At 37.6% G+C, this 17,233-nt stretch overlaps 1 protein-coding gene across 1 annotated transcript; it reads left to right on the plus strand.

The window, feature by feature from the left end:
- The first annotated feature begins 12,594 nt into the window (after positions 1–12,594).
- On the plus strand, positions 12,595–17,152 carry acta2 (actin alpha 2, smooth muscle). Its single transcript, XM_017483986.2, has 9 exons — positions 12,595–12,739; positions 14,073–14,245; positions 14,401–14,529; positions 15,109–15,219; positions 15,391–15,475; positions 15,568–15,729; positions 15,979–16,170; positions 16,271–16,452; positions 16,597–17,152. Exons 2-9 carry the CDS (start codon positions 14,117–14,119, stop codon positions 16,738–16,740), a joined length of 1,134 nt encoding a protein of 377 aa, XP_017339475.1. The 5' UTR covers positions 12,595–12,739; positions 14,073–14,116; the 3' UTR covers positions 16,741–17,152.
- Positions 17,153–17,233: the final 81 nt, after the last annotated feature.

Here is a 17,233-nt window from a genome sequence, read left to right on the forward strand (position 1 = left end):
CAAGTAAATATGGACTCTTGCTCTACAGTAGCTTTGCTACAACATAGAGAATTTACCTAAATGTTTAAAGAGATATGTTGCGATATTAAGAAAAAGTGACCCTTAAACCTTCACCACAATCATTTTCGTCAGTTGCTTTTGCCAAGTTGTGGGCAGGAGGTTTACTTGGTGCGGTTAGTGATTACATCAGTCTAGAAATACACTTCAGAAACTTGACCTTTCACACTGCCACTAGATTGTAGATGTCAGACAGACATTTTAGAAAGAATGGCCACACAGAAGTGAAACAGTTGACACCACTGACTCAATCTTAACAGAAAGGGAAATTGATCATAGGCATAAATAACAAAAAAAGAAGTGAGAGAAACAGTATCAACTGGTCTTCTATTCCAACTGTGTAGATGAGAGTTGTGTTCACAAACCGCAAAACCTCAGGCAGCTGTTTTTCTGTCTGCAACTATTCCAGCTACTCTGACGCATACAAAATGAAAAACCACAAAATGAATCTGAAAAAAAAAAAAAACTTGACAATTTGCTCTTTTTCCTTGCAGCATTCTTTGGAACATTAATTACTTAATTTTCTTCACTTCATTTTCAGTTTGGAAAATTCAAACCACATAAAACCCTCCCAAATATGAACCCATTCAATGACACAGTGGAAAAGGTTAACAGTTGTACAATAGAGCGGGGGAAATGAGATATGATTTTATGAGTTCATTAGAAATCCACTATGAGGGTATATGTTCCTTCTGACATGAGTCATTCATCTGAAAAACTGCCTTAGCATCTGTTACCTAACAATCAGCAGTACATCACAGGGGGTCAGAGAATGTTAACTTATCAGTGATTATAGGAAATTGGGCCCTGGTTGAAATATGAAAGTTGTAAGTCTTTGTGTTTCTGGTTGAGTATATCAGAAGTACTTGTTTACAATGAAATAGTGTTTGATCCATGTTTGTTTACCAAAGCCTGATAGAGCATATCAGTGTAAACAGTAGAAGGTCTCAAGCATCGCTGGGATTTGAACTCACAACATAATCTTCACTTCAGAGAAACCAACCAATTTTGAAATTAACATCCACAATTTTCTTTTCTCTCACACAGCATCTTGGTGCTATTTCTCTTTTCCATAATTAATTTCATGTGTATGGCCTTGCTGAGATATGCAGGTCCGGGCTGAATATTGAGATGGCTGAATATTAACAGGTGGGATAATTCAAGCACATCCACCAAATGTTCAAATGTGTTTAAGCAGAGTAAATCAATTACAATAAAGGAAACGTAAATATTTCTGTTCATTGATGATTGACAGCTCAATCTGTAATCAAAGAAAAACAGTTTGCTAGTTTTTGCCACTTGGATAATGAATTAATGTGTCAACAGTGATTTAGGCGTGATGTACGTAGGTGGCTCAGCACACACCTTAGGCGCTGGTCTTCATATCAATTCAAAAGCAGTAACAGCTTTGATAAATATAGACTGAGTTCATGTAGGGTGTGTTTCAGGACATTTACTGAGTATGGTGTGTATTTCTGCATGTACACAGAAAAGTGACAAACACAAACAGAGCTGAATTAGGCCAATTCTCACTACTGATTAAAAAATAATAATAATACATTTTTAAGGTCTATTAGATATTGAATATATAAAATATCTAAAATACAGCAACCTTCCCAATCCTATCATTACATGTCAGTTCTTTTTTAATATATCTTCTTTGATGCTTTGGGAAAATTGTACCTGTGTATGGCCAGGCCAATAAAACTGTAAATGTAGTGAGTGAATGAGTGAGTGATTGAGTGAACAAAAAAGTGAGTGAGTGAGTGTGTAAAATAGTTTTATTGAGTGAATCAAAATGAATAAAAGTGAGTGAATCCATTGTGAAAGAGCCTGAGTGAATGAGTGAGTGAGTGAGTGAGAGTAAGAGTAAGTACGAGCGAGAGAATGAGTGAAAGAGTGAGTAAGAGTAAGAGTAAGTACGAGTGAGAGAATGAGTGAAAGAATGAGTGAAACTTATGATACTGATCCAGATGTTGGCTATTTTTACAGGGAAAGAAACATGTGGTTTTTGAGTGAGTGAGTTTGAAAAATATAGAGATTATATTTGACTCAGAGCTCTCATAAAGGGCTTCTGAAAGCATAAAGTGCTGTTGAATGGCTGTTCGAACTAGTGCTTGTGCAATACTGTACAGTACCATTAAAGAAACATGTTACAATCAGCATTTCATTATTATGCAATCACCATGAGTCACATGCTTTGGAGTGCTTTTTCATGAGTCACATGCTTGGAATGAACTTCCTGCAGAAATAAGAAATAAGTAACAACTGAATTGTTCTCCAAGATAATTAAAAATCAGGAGTGCCAAAATGATGTCTAGTTATATAGCATGTATAGAAGTGCTCACATAAATTAATGTTAAGATTGTATTATGGATTGTGTCACGTGTTATTTAATGTGTTTGGTGTTTTATGGGTTAGGTTTAAGTGTCACATTACCTTTTAATGTTTCTTTGTGAAAATTTTTGTCCCCCCCACCCCCCTTTCCATTCCTTAAACATCAGCTTGCCCAGGGACAGCAGATAAAAATGAGCCATTTGGCTAAATCTGAAATATTTACATCATTAATACTAATGTTTATTAGTGTGTATTGTCTCTGTTAAGGAAACAAAGAAAGAAAGAAAGTAGGTCAGTGATTGAGTGATTTTTTTTTTTTTTTGATAAATGATTTACAACATACATGTAGGAGCAGTATTGCAGCAAAAAAGTACAATACCCTGAAATCATCCTGGGTCATTTCATTTAAAAGGCAGGTGTTTAATTTCACCACTCATCCACAATCCACATGTCTAGCCTGAACATGTCTGAAGTTGCACAGTTAGTTTCTCACAAGATCTTGCCTCTTGATGGCTTCTTTTGTAAATTTTCTCTCTCTCGTTTTATCTGATCTCATAGATGGCTTATCACATGTGAAAATTTTCTAAACCTCAACAGCAGCAGGGAAGGGCCATGTCTACGTGTGCGATACAGTTTAAGATGCTGCAGTTCAGTTAACGTTCATCATCGCTTACTTCAGAAATTCTCAACTCCTATTATGGTGAACATTATTATATTGGTGAACATTATTATATTATTATTGCATAAAAAATATATATATTTAGCAATGATACGTATTAGATAGAAGCGGTGAAATCTGAAGCTGCTTTTACAACAGCTTTTATCTAAACACACACACACACAAATACACACACACACACACACACACACACACACACACACACACACACACACACACATGCACACAAATTTCCCATGAATTTTTGTGCGTGTGTACGTGCATGTACAAGCATGTATGCGTGTGTGTGCATGTGTGTGTATAAAGTGAATTTTGCTGCCATATACCTTTCAGTTACATATAATTCTTGTTACTCTTTCTTTGGATTCTATTAACCATTAAATTTCCATTCCAGTTCATTCCATTATATTACATTACATTAAAATTCCATTCCAATGAAATCATTACATGATAGAAAAATAGTTAGGTCAGTTTCTACATTGGAGAGTTGCTTTTTCAGCAGAGTGACTGCTATATTTTTCATCACTGGGAAATCCTCAACTTATATCCAGTTAACGAACTGAAGAACATTATTCTTTAATTTATCTTTAATTTCATTATTTCTTTAATTTAATCTACAGAACCTTATTCTGTAATTCCATAATTATTTTATTATACATGGTGTCCCAAAAGTCTTCATACATAGGAGAAAATAAAGACTTAAATTAAGGCAAAATGTCTTCCAATATTTTTCCTACCTAGTTCTTGTATATATCATGGCTGGATCATGGATGCTGGACATGCAATTACATGCCTAACACCAGACTAGCAAATTCATCAAGGGTGGGAGAGTCGACTCAGTGTGTGTTTATCAGGAAATCATGCAGAAGATGTTCAAGTAAATAAAGTGTTAGTTTCCCCTATGTATGGAGACTTTTGGGACACCGAAAGAATAAAGTCGAACACATGTAAAGTGGAAAAAAGTCTCTGAAATGTAGTGCATTTTTGTTAACTATTAGTTAAGCTTACAACAAGCTGATTGAGTTGTGTTGAATTGAGTGTATTAAAGCAAGGTGGCACTTTTTCTAATGATTTCTAACAGGTTCTACCGGATCAACACTGTGAAACACTGAGCTATTGTGTAGACAGATGAAAACGATAATCACGTTTGGTGACACATCCGGAGGTGGTAGACTATTGTTTCAAAATGGTTTGTTTTTTTCCTATTGGAAAATCATCATAAGTTTCCTTTGGTTGCTTGCAGACCAGTACAGCCTGAGCCTACTAATCATGTGAATATCATATCCAACATGTTTAAAAATGTATCATGCATGATGTGTACAGTGTAAAAAATATTTATAGACTTTAGTAAGTGCAACTTATTTTATTCAGTTGATCCAGATAATAGCCAATTAAGTTGTATTGACATATTTAAATGAATTAGCTCAACATTTCATTACTTATATGGAATCACAAATGAGTTCAACACGATGTATTCACTATAAACCAATTACATTACTGCTTAAATCACTTACGCAAGCCGTTAAGTTTCCTTCACAAGCAGTTGAGCTTTGAGCTTCTGGTCAGTGGTTGTACACGTATATATTGGATCCTATCGAAGTTGCACTTTCATATTTGTAATGGAATTTTGCTTCCAAAATCACATTTATATTCTTTTCAAAATAGTGCTTACTTGTTCTTATCCTGGGTGTCTAAACAACAATGACATCAGTCCTCGTGCAGTTTTGCAAGCAAGCTTGCGTTACTTGAAAAGAAGTGCGACCTCGGTAGGCTCCAATACAAATGCGAACAATTATAACTAATAAAGTTTTAAATAGTTTTCCATTGTTTTGCATAGATCTAACGTTTGGCTTCAGAACACATTAATTTTCACGGTGGAATTGCATGGAATACTTTGATGCGGCCTTTATCTGCTGTTTGGACTGAAAGTTCTGGCACCCATTCATTTACATTTTATGAACCTATGTGTTCCAATGAAAACACAGGCGAACTAACACTTTTAACGGCTTCTGATCACAATTATACATTGATTTGTGTGTTTCAGCAATATTTTATTGGTCAACTTGTGTACAAGGCTTATACTGTGTGTTTGTAGACAATAAATGTACTGAGCCTTTGAAGTGTGATACTGCTGTGCATTTTATTAATTTTATACTTTTATTCTCATTTTGGATACAATTTTATTTATTTATTGTACTAATATAGAGTACATCTAACTTAAATGCACTAATATTGAGTACATCTAACTTAAATGCTAGTTGAGCCAACTTAGATTGCAGTTGAATAATTGAAGTTCACAAAACTAAAAAAAAAAAAAAAAAAAAAAAAAAAACAATGGAAAAAAGCCACTTGATATATTAAGTTGAGTCAAAAAAAAATTTTTTTACAGTGTACTTTTTCTAATCCAGAAACACACACTTTGTATAGTTTACATGCACTTTTATCAACTCCACATATCTTGTACTCATGACTGATGATGAAATCTCCTCCCTTCCTTTTGTGGAAAGTGATTGCGTATAGAAGTGGAAACTGAAAAGGGAAAGTCCCAGTACTTCAAGATTAGCTACCAAAACCCTCCCATTCTCTCCAGCATTATGTAAAACAATGAAACATACAAAAGTAACATACAAAAACTTGTCTAACAACTACTATAAATAACATAATTGTGTGAATTCCCACAGTATAATAACATCATGATTGACTGATCTATATATAGTTGCTTATCATTCAGATTGGGGATTATTTGTTCTACCTTTCTTTTGTACCTTGTAAATACTACATTGGGGAAAGGGAAAATGCAGTTATCTCATCAATACATACTAAATCAATTACATTTCTCTTTATGTACCTACAGCACATATAATTGGACATTTCAAAAAGTTCCTAGGTGTGAATGATTGTGTGTTTGCATGGTGCCCTGTAAGGGACTGGCATCCCATTCATGGTGTATTCCAACTTCACACCCAGTGTTTAAAGGGTAGGTTCAGAATTCACAGTGATTTCAGTAAAGAGATTACTGAAGATGAATTAAGTTATTATTATTACAGGTTGGTGTAATTACTTCTGTTTGCCTATGAAGAGCATAATAATAATAATAATAATAATAATAATAATAATAATAATAATAATAACAATAATAATAATGATGATGATGATGATGATGATGATGATGATGATGATGAATATAGGTGGCATGGTGGCTTAGTGGTTAGCACGTTTGCCCTGTACCTCTGGGCTAGGGGGTTTAAATCCCACCTCTGCCCTGTGTGCACAGAGCTTGCATGTTCTCCCGTGCCTCTGGAGTTCCCACCGGATACTCTGGCTTCCTCCCCCAGTCATGTGCTGTAGGCTGATTGGCATTTCCAAATTGTCCGTAGTGTGCAAATGGGTGTGTGTGTGTGTGTGTGTGTGTGTGTGTGTGTGTGTGATCTGCGATGAGTTGTGCTCCACCTTGTGCTCCAAGTTCCCCGGGATAGGCTTCAGGCTCCCCCATGACCCTGTGTAGGATAAGCGGTATGGAAAATGGATGGATGGGTGGATAATAAATAGTTTTTATCATTTAAAAAAATTAGAACAAAGTTGACCCATTAAAAACTTATAACTGTATATTAATGTATGTCATACTAAAATATTAAAGCATGTTAACTAACTTGATTTTATGTTAAATAAATAAATCAATAAATAAACTATAGGTTGTATATTTATTTAGGCCATATGGTCATAATCATGTGCCATTTTGGTATTGCACTGAAATCCCCAGCTCAGTGAAAGTGGGGAATTTCCGCTTACCTAACAGGCATATTTGTCCACTGGGTGGCAAAAGAGGCAAACTAAAACCATGCATGAGTCATACACAGAAAGAAGGGGTTTGTGTGGGGTCTGTGCACATCTAGTCACCTGGTTTTCTTTTTGAATCAGAAAAAAATTTAATTTAATAAAACACGCATGTATTCAAGTTTCAAACTTAATGTTACTTTCCTGTGTGTATGAACTGAAGACCAGTACTCTCTATTCTAAACATTACTTTTCCATTCACCAGCTTTGTCAGATGGACATATTGAAAATATATCATGTCAAGTTGGTACAGATGAGGATCTGTGAGGTAGTGTAGGGAAGTGTTTCTGACTTAAGGTTATAAATATAGTGGAATTTTTTTTTTTGAGAACTATCTTTGACTTGACTAAATGTTACGTTCCCCTTTCTAAGTCCCCTTAGTCCCCTAAGTCCCCCTTCTTTTGTGAAAGAAGCTGCTTTTAGGGTGTCCATATTTAAAAATGATTAAAAATATCTTGAATATAGGCAACTTTAACTAGATTTTATTTTGTATAGTACAAATTTTATATTTTCGCTCATATTTCAAGCTTGACATTTCAAGTGCTTTTTGCTAGAAAGAAGCAAAATTACTATATCTGCATGAGTTTCAATTAATATGGCCTATGGCACATGAGATCATCATGATTTTATATTCTCTCCCAATTGTATATCAACTAGATGGAGACAAATAGGACCAATATTAAATGGCCAAACGTTTGTGGATACCTGACCATCACACTCCTATGTGGGCTTTCCCCAAACTATTGCCACAAAGTTAGAGGCACACAATTGTATTGGATTTCTCTGTATGGTGTAGCATTACAATTTCCCTTCACTAGAACTAAGGAGTCCAAACTTGTTCCAGCATGAACAATAGGTGTTCCACCTGTACACAAAGCAAGGTCCATGAAGACATAGTGTGCCAAGGTTGGAGTGGAAGAACTCGAGTGACCTGCACAGACCCCTCTGAAAACCTTTGGGATGATCTGGAATGCACCAGGCACAGTGTCTAACCTCACTAATGCTCTTGTGGATGAATGAGCAAATCCACACATCCAAAATCTAATGGAAAGCCTTTCCAGAAGAATGGAGGGAAGGCGAAAAAAAAGAGGGAATAAATCTGGAATAGCACATTTGGGTGCAATGGTCAGGTGTCCACAAACTTTTGGCCATATAGTGTAATTAGAAGTCTTACTGTAAGCTACAGGAGGGGAGGAAACTGAGAATGAATTCAGAATAGCAGTGAATGCACTAAACTAGAAGACTTCTTGAGCACTATATGCAATAACGAAAAACTAATTACAATATTGATTTAACCTTTACAATCTGGTGCCAATTAGTTTATAGAATAATCCAGTCTGATGTGTTGTATGAGATGGGCTCTGGGGTCCATGCAATCATCACACTAAATGGGACAAGAATCCAACAGCTCTTCAGGCAGCATTCTGCAAAATGATCTTGAAAAATCAAAGGAACACTCCAATAAATGCATGCAGTGGAGAATTAGACCTTTTCCCACTATACATAAACACAGGAAAAAGCCTTTAGTTTCTGGATGAACAAAGACAGCATTCCAGTGAAACTTTGGAAACTAAGACCCAAGAGCTGAACCCTGTAACAAACACTGAGCAAAACCAGAAGAGCACTGCTTTACACAGTGTCATTGAAATCCAAGCTAAAACTAGAACACCGGCAATGAGAAACTACAAGTCACTGTAGATTAGAGTTTTATCAGGTCCTAAACAGAGTGTAAGAGCCAATTCTTTTAATGGTATTATGTGTTAATTTATATAATTATGGTTATATTGTGGGTATATAATGTTATTCCATTTTTAAATAATGTAATATTTATTAGTGCTTTTATTTTGTAATTGGTTCAAAAGACTTCCTTACTTAGTGACTCCTGCCATTTTATGTTGTGTAGTTTATAAAGTGTGTGGCAGGAAAAGGATAATGGTTTTCTTATTGTCTCTCCATCTCTCTGCTACATTGTCCTTTTATAGGTGCTATAAATTAAGGACTGAAGCGTTACTTATTTGTTTTAAGGAGTAAACGTATTGTATTCTTTGACTTTATATATTTTTTGATAATAAAGTATAGAACCATCTGGATGTGTAAGAAATATTCCCTTCTGCTGGATACTGTCAAGTTAAGGAAACGTTGGACCTTGCCAGTATAAATTGGCACAAATCGGTACAAATTGGCTTCCCGCTGGCCAAGATACAAAGCATACATAGATGGATCCTGACCAGGGACAAGCTGAATGACTCAGACAGGAGAAAAGTATGTTACAACATACATCACCGCATGACAGGAGAAAAGTATGTAACAACATACATCACCGCATGATGTCACACTTCCCCAATCATACCAAAACCCACCCATTCCTGTAGTCATCAGGGCAGAAATCATGATATGCTGAGTGTCACATTTTTGTCCAGATTGTTGCAAAATGCACATTATGCAACAAAATGGTATTACTGGAAATTTAAGGGTAATACAATGTGTCATATGATCTGTAATCGGTCATTACTGGTGACCCTGATTTCATGATTTGATCATAAGGTCAAGCTGAATACATACTAGCAGGCAAATCTGCTATGAAATTGTGTCTACGTTAAGCCTTTGCCAAAACACGCCAGAGAAAAGAAAATACCAGAATTATCTTATCTTAGTAACCAAAGAGACAGTATAATTTGTATAAGAAGACAGTATAAGTCTGAATCTACCTGATTTTTCTCAACTGAAGTGGCACTACTGAGCATGTGACCCTGTTACAAAGTGTATTACTATATATATATATATATATATATATATATATATATATATATATATATATATATATATATATATTATACAAAATGCTGCACTTTATGTTAACAGTTTTTCTGTTACAGTGTTTTGTAGTTTGTTACATATACATTTCAGGTATTTGGGCCAGAGAGAGAAAGAAAGGATGAATGCCAGAGCCACTAAGAGTAAGTAACAGTGCGATATTAGAGATTCAGACACACACAGTAAGAGAGAGAGAGAGAGAGAGAGAGAGAGAGAGAGAGAGAGAGAGAGAGAGAGAGAGAATTCAGGCATTGCACTAAGGCATTCTCATGCTTATTCTGAGTTGAATTGTGTTAATCCTAGGCATCCAATGAGATGCTGACTGGAGGAGTCCTTTAAGAGAACAGCTGCCTTGCCATTTTCGGTCAAAGCACATGCCAAAAGAGCATAAGTTCATCCACCGCCCAGTAGCAAACATTATTCCACACTGCTGCTGCCGCTGGTTCTGATGAAGTGCTTTCCTACTGAACCAGAATGAAAGCATTTCAGTTAAATAATTCACTGAACTCATTCAGTTATTCAGACATTTTATGGTAGATTATTATCTACGGCTGGTCCTGTTTGATTTTAAAGGATTCAAGATGATTTGTAACACTTTACCACTAGTTTTGATAACACTTTTGCTGTGCAGTCATTGTTGTGAGGTGATAGATACCGCATGTCACTGCATTTTCCACAATGTTCTTATGCAGGCAAATGTAGTGTCTGTGAAGGACAACATTAGTGGCTCTTAATCCTGGTCATGTGGACCTCATGCATTGTACAGTTTTCTGTTTTCCCATCTGTAACACAGCTGATTTACCCCATTCAACAATTATCAGGTCCTTCATGTGTTGAGGCATGAAAGCCGTAATAATGTGCACAGTGTTTCAAAGGCCTTGTTTTAGCATACAAGTGTGCTGAAGGCCAGTGGCACAGGGAGAGGAAGTCTCAACTTGGAAGAAAGCACATCTAAACATGGCAATGGAAATGTGCACAGTGACCTACTAATATGAATTGTATTAAGGATATCCAGCTCTGAAGCTTTCATTTATGGTTAGCCCTCCCAGAAACTCCCAGGCTCAAATATTCCCATTCCTTTGCCTTGTGTCCTTATTCCCCCTCCTAAATAAGCATGCATTACACCTACAGGTAGACAGATAGGCATTCAACCATATATACACACTCTGCAATTCTCCATGCTAGACTGTGTTTTTTCCCAACCCACTCCTTCCGCAGAGTTCTTTTCTTTCCTTACATGCCTGAGAGAGGAGCACGCTGCCAAGTCTCTCCTTATTTACTGAACAGTTCCTTTTTTGGTGCTGCATTAAAGACAGCTAACAGGGAGGAGAAAACTGTAGCATTTCACTGTGAACCACTGAATGTGGAGCACGGCTAAATAAAAAAAAAGTCAGACACGTGCTAGTGAAGTGTTTACATGAGAAAGAAATCCTTAACTTGTGTAGGCATGAATGTATCCAAAAAAAAATAAGAGTGACCAACCCTTGGTGAAGAAATGAACCCAAAGTAAATGGCTAGGACTTGTAAGAGTATCATAACCAATATTTATTATTTATTCATTATATAATGTGTATAATATCATATAGTAATAGTAATGTACTGTAGTAATAGTACATAGGGTGTATTCTAAGTTCATAATCATGTGCACATGTGTACTTCTCCCATTAACTGTGGTTCTGTAGCTGTTTTGCTTCTTATTTGGTCACTGATAGCTAATCTTGTACATTCCTCTAAATTTTCCATTAAATAGTTGAGCAGGAACTTCACGTGCCAAGCCTGATAGCAAAAACAAAGTGGAATCAGCCTCATTGTAGCTGCAGATCAGGAAACCAGAGGCAGACCAACCAGGCTTTTCAAGAGCAGAGCTTATTCCCTCCACACTCAGCACACAATCTGTCAGTTACAGGTCATGAAATCTGAACACATACTGAGTCAATGCTAAGTGACAGAGCTCTGTCAAGCACTCAGTACTATTTATTAAGCTTGCATGGACAGAAGGGATGAGGCATCCAAGCCACTTCAACTGTTCTTACTCTTAAGATCTATTCACTTGTTCTTCATTGTACTTTACAGTACTGTATGTCCGGTGGGATGTGGCTGATGCAGAACAGTGAACAAAAGGAAATGACAGCATCCATATAGTTTGATCACTCCTGATATATTACTCTGTCACTTCATTCTGTCATTTCTAATCTACAATATTTAAGCACTTGGTTTTTTTTTTGGTATTTTAAAATCAGCAAATATATGTTTCTTCATTGCTATGAGTTTATATCATGCTTATATCTGCTGATGGTGTACTAACTTCTGTAAATAAATAACCTTCATAATACCTGAAGGTACATTATCCAGCTTTATTTTGATTTCTTCACAGTGAGCACAGTGACTGGCATCATCATGAATCATTTTGTTTTCTCAATCAGACCTTTTTTATTATGTCATCTGCAAACAGTCATGTATGAGGCAATGCCATACTACACTAAAAGACTAAATGGTACCAGTAGATTTGTAGTGTTTTAATCAATGTATGAGTGATTTAAATTCCCCTCAAGTTTTGGGATAGTGTCCATAATACTGTCAGATACTTCTATTATGTTACTAATGTGTATGTTTTATTGATGTAATTCAAACTCGTGCACCATTCTTGGGTATATCTGTACATGGCCTACTAGTATGTGCTTGTGCATGTGTGTGTATTAGGAGGGCTAGCCTGAGTTCTGTGTTTATGTTCCTGCACGATGAGGTCCCCATCCTTTCAGAACAAAAAAAAAAAAGGAAGAAAGAGAGACAGTGGCTGGAATGCCCTGAGCGATGGCCGCCCGGATTGGAGTGTTCTCCCCAGTCATCCCTATAAGGCTGTAGTAGAGTGAACCCGATGGGCTGCGTGCGGCCCTGGCTCCATGTTTGGGAGGTGGGAGGCGGCAGAGAAGCACAGACTGGAGCTACATAAGAGCTCCACACGCTGGTCAGGGCCACACCATCACCAAGTGGCTAAACCCCCGGCCCAGCACTGTCAGGGTAAGTTGCCTCCACCCACTTTCTCTCACTCCATCTCTCTGTCTTTCACTGTAATTTTTTTTTCACGCCCTCTGCGATATGCTATGTAAAGCGAGATATTTTGAGGTGAAATTTGCTACACAGGAATGCAGATAGTAGATAAGAACTTAGTTGATGTTGGCATATGATTGCAGCTTATGATCAATTGTGGCCCATTATGACCCAGGTGCATGCTGTTAAGATGGTTTGAAATGGAAATTGAGAGCTGTGGTTTCAGTATTGTTTGGCACTGATTGAAAAAAAAAAACATTCATTGAGATAGTGAATAGGATGGAGGTAACTTGTCTAGACTGTAACATGTTGGATACACATTTATCATTAGTGGCATTATAATGCAGATATATCAGTAATGGTGTAAAAATGCATACTTGTCATTGGCGAGTGTTATAATGCAGATTTATCAGTGCTATAGTGCATATGTATCATTAATGAATGTTACGATGCAGATTTATCTGTAATGGTGTTATAAACCTGTAATAAATTGCTATATGCATGCATAGTTTCAGTAAATATGTATAAATCTGCATAACCTTTAAAAGCTATGTTTTATATAGTGAATGCTTGGAGACATGACCCTGAGGCTAAACGGTTGAGGCCCTTGCTGGATTAAAGTCTGTGTGATTTGTGAGGTTTATGCCTAAATATGGTTTTCATAAATGGAGCAGAGGAATCAGTGTGACTCCCCAACTCTCTCTCTCTCTTTCTCTCTCTCTCTCTCTCTCTCTCTCCATTAAATGTTGTAGACAGGGAGGGCCAGGGAGAGTTTGTGAAGTCCAAAGACAGACATGCCTCCTCATTATTTCCAAATTAGGAATTTTTCCCATGGTGAAGCATTCATTCATCAGGGACAGGAGTACAAGATTCAGGATACATGGGAGAGGGCAGTTTGAGTTCTGCAGAGATATCCTTTTTTTTTCTTTTTCTTTTTTTAATATTTGGATTACTTTTAGCATATTTATTATTAGTAATTTTAGTAGAACCTTATTTTATTTTATTTTATCCTTTTGTAACAATTGGAACAGTTAGATTATTCCACGCATTCATGATTTTGTGGAGTAGGGTGTGGTCCTTATCTCTCTCTCTCTCTCTCTCTCTCTCTCTCTCTCTCTCTCTCTCTCTCTCTCTCTCTCTCTCTTGCTCAAACACACACACACACACACGATTTTTAGACATTCAAAATTCAGTAAATAATATTTCTGATTACTCGCTTGAATTTATAACAAATGTTTAAAAAGCAAGGCTCTTTGCATGTCTAGACAGCAGATTTATTGATGTTTGACTGGTGCATTTGCAGTGATTGTCTCCTGTTGGAGTGAAGAAGGAAATCCGAGCTGAACCATGTGTGACGACGAAGAAAGCACTGCTCTGGTATGCGATAACGGCTCAGGACTGTGTAAGGCAGGCTTCGCCGGGGATGATGCCCCCCGAGCCGTGTTCCCCTCCATCGTGGGTCGTCCCAGACACCAGGTGACCTTTCCCCAACCACACCACATAGAGACAATATACAGAAAATATACGCCTACAGGAACCATGACATTTAGCTTAGTGGAATGGAAAACACTGATCATTTTTATTTCCATTTATCTGATTATGATGTTGAATGCCTTTCTGTCTGCTCTCAGGGTGTGATGGTGGGGATGGGGCAGAAAGACAGTTACGTTGGTGATGAAGCACAGAGCAAAAGAGGTATCCTGACCCTCAAATACCCAATTGAGCACGGCATCATCACAAACTGGGACGACATGGAAAAAGTAAGCAGACCTTGCTAATTTAGGCATCATTACAAACCAGAACTTGCAGAGAACAAGAGGCCAAATAGTTCCTCAAAATAGCAACACGTAGCATGTGAGCCTTATGATAGATATGTGGCTGAAATTAACATGCAATTGTTCTTATCATTAGACTTCTTATCTGATCTTCTGTGTTCAAATAGACCCCACTTATACCTGGAAGAGCTGTGGTGCCTTATGACTCACTGCAAACATGACTCACATACACACACACACACAAATACGTACAAACACATACGCACCCACACACACTAATGTGTCAAACACTATCCTTCAGGCACACACTATCATCAACTAGCAGATGCATGCAGCAGATGGTATTATTCACTTAGCTCTCTGTGACTACTCCATATCTCACTCATTATAAGGATCATGTGTCACAAATAAGAAGACTACAGGTTTTTGTTGATGATCCATTAAACTTTCATCAGCCCATTTGTAAGTGATTAATTATAATCTGGACACTCTGACTTGATTTGCCCATAAAGTAATTGCTTTTAGTCTTTTATGATGAATAAAATGCTTTTATTCTTTTGAAAGATATGGCATCACTCCTTCTACAATGAGCTCCGTGTTGCTCCCGAGGAGCACCCGACCTTGCTGACAGAGGCCCCACTCAACCCCAAAGCCAACAGGGAGAAGATGACCCAGGTCAGGCTCAGTTTGCACTGTTCACACTAGCCAATATTTAGATAGAAATCAAAATCCTCTATAAGATCAAAGGAACTAAAAGGTTTCTGCAAAAAATAAATAAAAACATTACAATAAAGGAAAGTACCCTAGCTCCTTCTCACCTTTGAACACTACTGTCCCTTCCTTCAGATTATGTTTGAGACCTTCAACGTTCCAGCCATGTACGTAGCTATTCAGGCAGTGCTATCCCTCTATGCCTCTGGACGCACAACAGGTCCGTACCCTTGTCCCCTTTGGAAAAACCATAGTACATTTAACCTCAGAGTGACAGAACATTTGCCTGATCAAACATTTGTTTTTGTGCAGGTATTGTTCTTGATTCTGGTGATGGTGTCACCCACAATGTGCCCATTTACGAGGGCTATGCTCTTCCTCATGCCATCATGCGTTTGGACTTGGCCGGCCGTGATCTCACTGACTACCTCATGAAGATCTTGACTGAACGTGGCTACTCCTTCGTGACCACTGGTGAATGCAAACACTATTAAAACACTCTCTGTTTATATCTGTTAAAACTTTAAGCCAAAATATAGTGCATTCAACAACACAAGAATGATGAAAAATGATGAAACAAGACTGAGAGTATCGTAATTTGCACAGTACTCTGTTAAACTCTAAAACACAGATTTTTTGTTGTGTACTGTTGGGTATGGAAGCACAAAATGTTTTACGTGAAAACAACAGTACCAATTTACTGAAGTAATCCGTCTAATGCAGCTGAAAGAGAAATTGTCCGTGATATCAAGGAGAAGCTGTGCTATGTCGCATTGGACTTTGAGAATGAGATGGCCACTGCTGCCACCTCTTCCTCTCTGGAGAAGAGCTATGAGCTTCCTGATGGGCAGGTCATCACCATTGGCAATGAGAGGTTCCGCTGTCCTGAGACCCTCTTCCAACCATCCTTCATAGGTAATGTCTCTTTCCTATTTCCTCAATTTCTGCTACATTCCTCAGTTTCTCTCTGCACCATTTGATCCATTAACTTCTGAGTTATGATTTTCCCTACCAGGTATGGAGTCTGCTGGTATCCATGAAACTACTTATAACAGCATCATGAAGTGTGATATTGACATCCGTAAGGACCTGTATGCCAACAATGTCCTGTCTGGTGGTACCACCATGTACCCTGGCATTGCAGACAGGATGCAGAAGGAGATCACTGCTTTGGCCCCCAGCACCATGAAGATCAAGGTGAGTACTCTGACTAGCTGGATTTGCAGATCATAAAAGTTTTGGTTCAGTTTTAGTAAATCAGTCCTTGTGGCACTACTGACGATCATAATACCACTGAACTTTTTTTTGTAATTGTCATCCTGTGTGTGTGTGTGTACATAGATCATCGCCCCACCAGAAAGAAAGTATTCAGTATGGATTGGTGGCTCCATCCTGGCTTCCCTCTCCACCTTCCAGCAGATGTGGATCAGCAAGCAGGAGTATGACGAGGCCGGTCCATCCATTGTGCATCGCAAGTGCTTCTAAACTCGACAGCCCCAAGCCCTCAAAACTCTGCTCTCGCTTCCTAGCCTGTAAACTGTGAATGTATCCGCTGGTTTCTCTCCTGTTTTGTCTTTGCACTGCCCACACTTGCGTGAATGTTTGGATTTTTTTTCTCGTCATTGATTGTTTTTGTTACATTGGATGAGCAAAGCCGCCAACATGAACAGATTGGAAAGATTCCTGGGGTATAGCAAGGCTCCAGATGGAGGGAGAGAGAATAATTGCAAGGTGTTGTGTAATGGTTTATAGAACAGAGCTCACATACTCCCTCTTGTGTTTCAAACACCATAAGATACCCCTTGCATGTGATTTCTCACTGCTGTGGGCTTTGAGACAGTTTGTATGGATATCTATACAATAACCCCAGGAATGAATAAAGCTCTGCATACTGAAACTGTATTTACTGTCTTTTTTTCTGTGCATGATTCCATTTTAGACCATGATAAGAATAACTTACAAGTGATTCTATGTATTA

The sequence above is a fragment of the Ictalurus punctatus genome, chromosome 13, assembly GCF_001660625.3.
Source record: "Ictalurus punctatus breed USDA103 chromosome 13, Coco_2.0, whole genome shotgun sequence".
In the NCBI taxonomy this organism is placed as follows: domain Eukaryota; kingdom Metazoa; phylum Chordata; class Actinopteri; order Siluriformes; family Ictaluridae; genus Ictalurus; species Ictalurus punctatus.

Excerpts from the sequence above, each read along its gene's own strand:
- acta2 (XM_017483986.2), top strand. The coding sequence starts at position 14,117 with ATGTGTGACGACGAAGAAAGCACTGCTCTGGTATGCGATAACGGCTCA. Across the intron at positions 15,730-15,978 it reads CTACTCCTTCGTGACCACTG|CTGAAAGAGAAATTGTCCGT; the intron begins GTGAATGCAAAC and ends CGTCTAATGCAG. Across the intron at positions 16,453-16,596 it reads CCAGCACCATGAAGATCAAG|ATCATCGCCCCACCAGAAAG; the intron begins GTGAGTACTCTG and ends GTGTGTACATAG.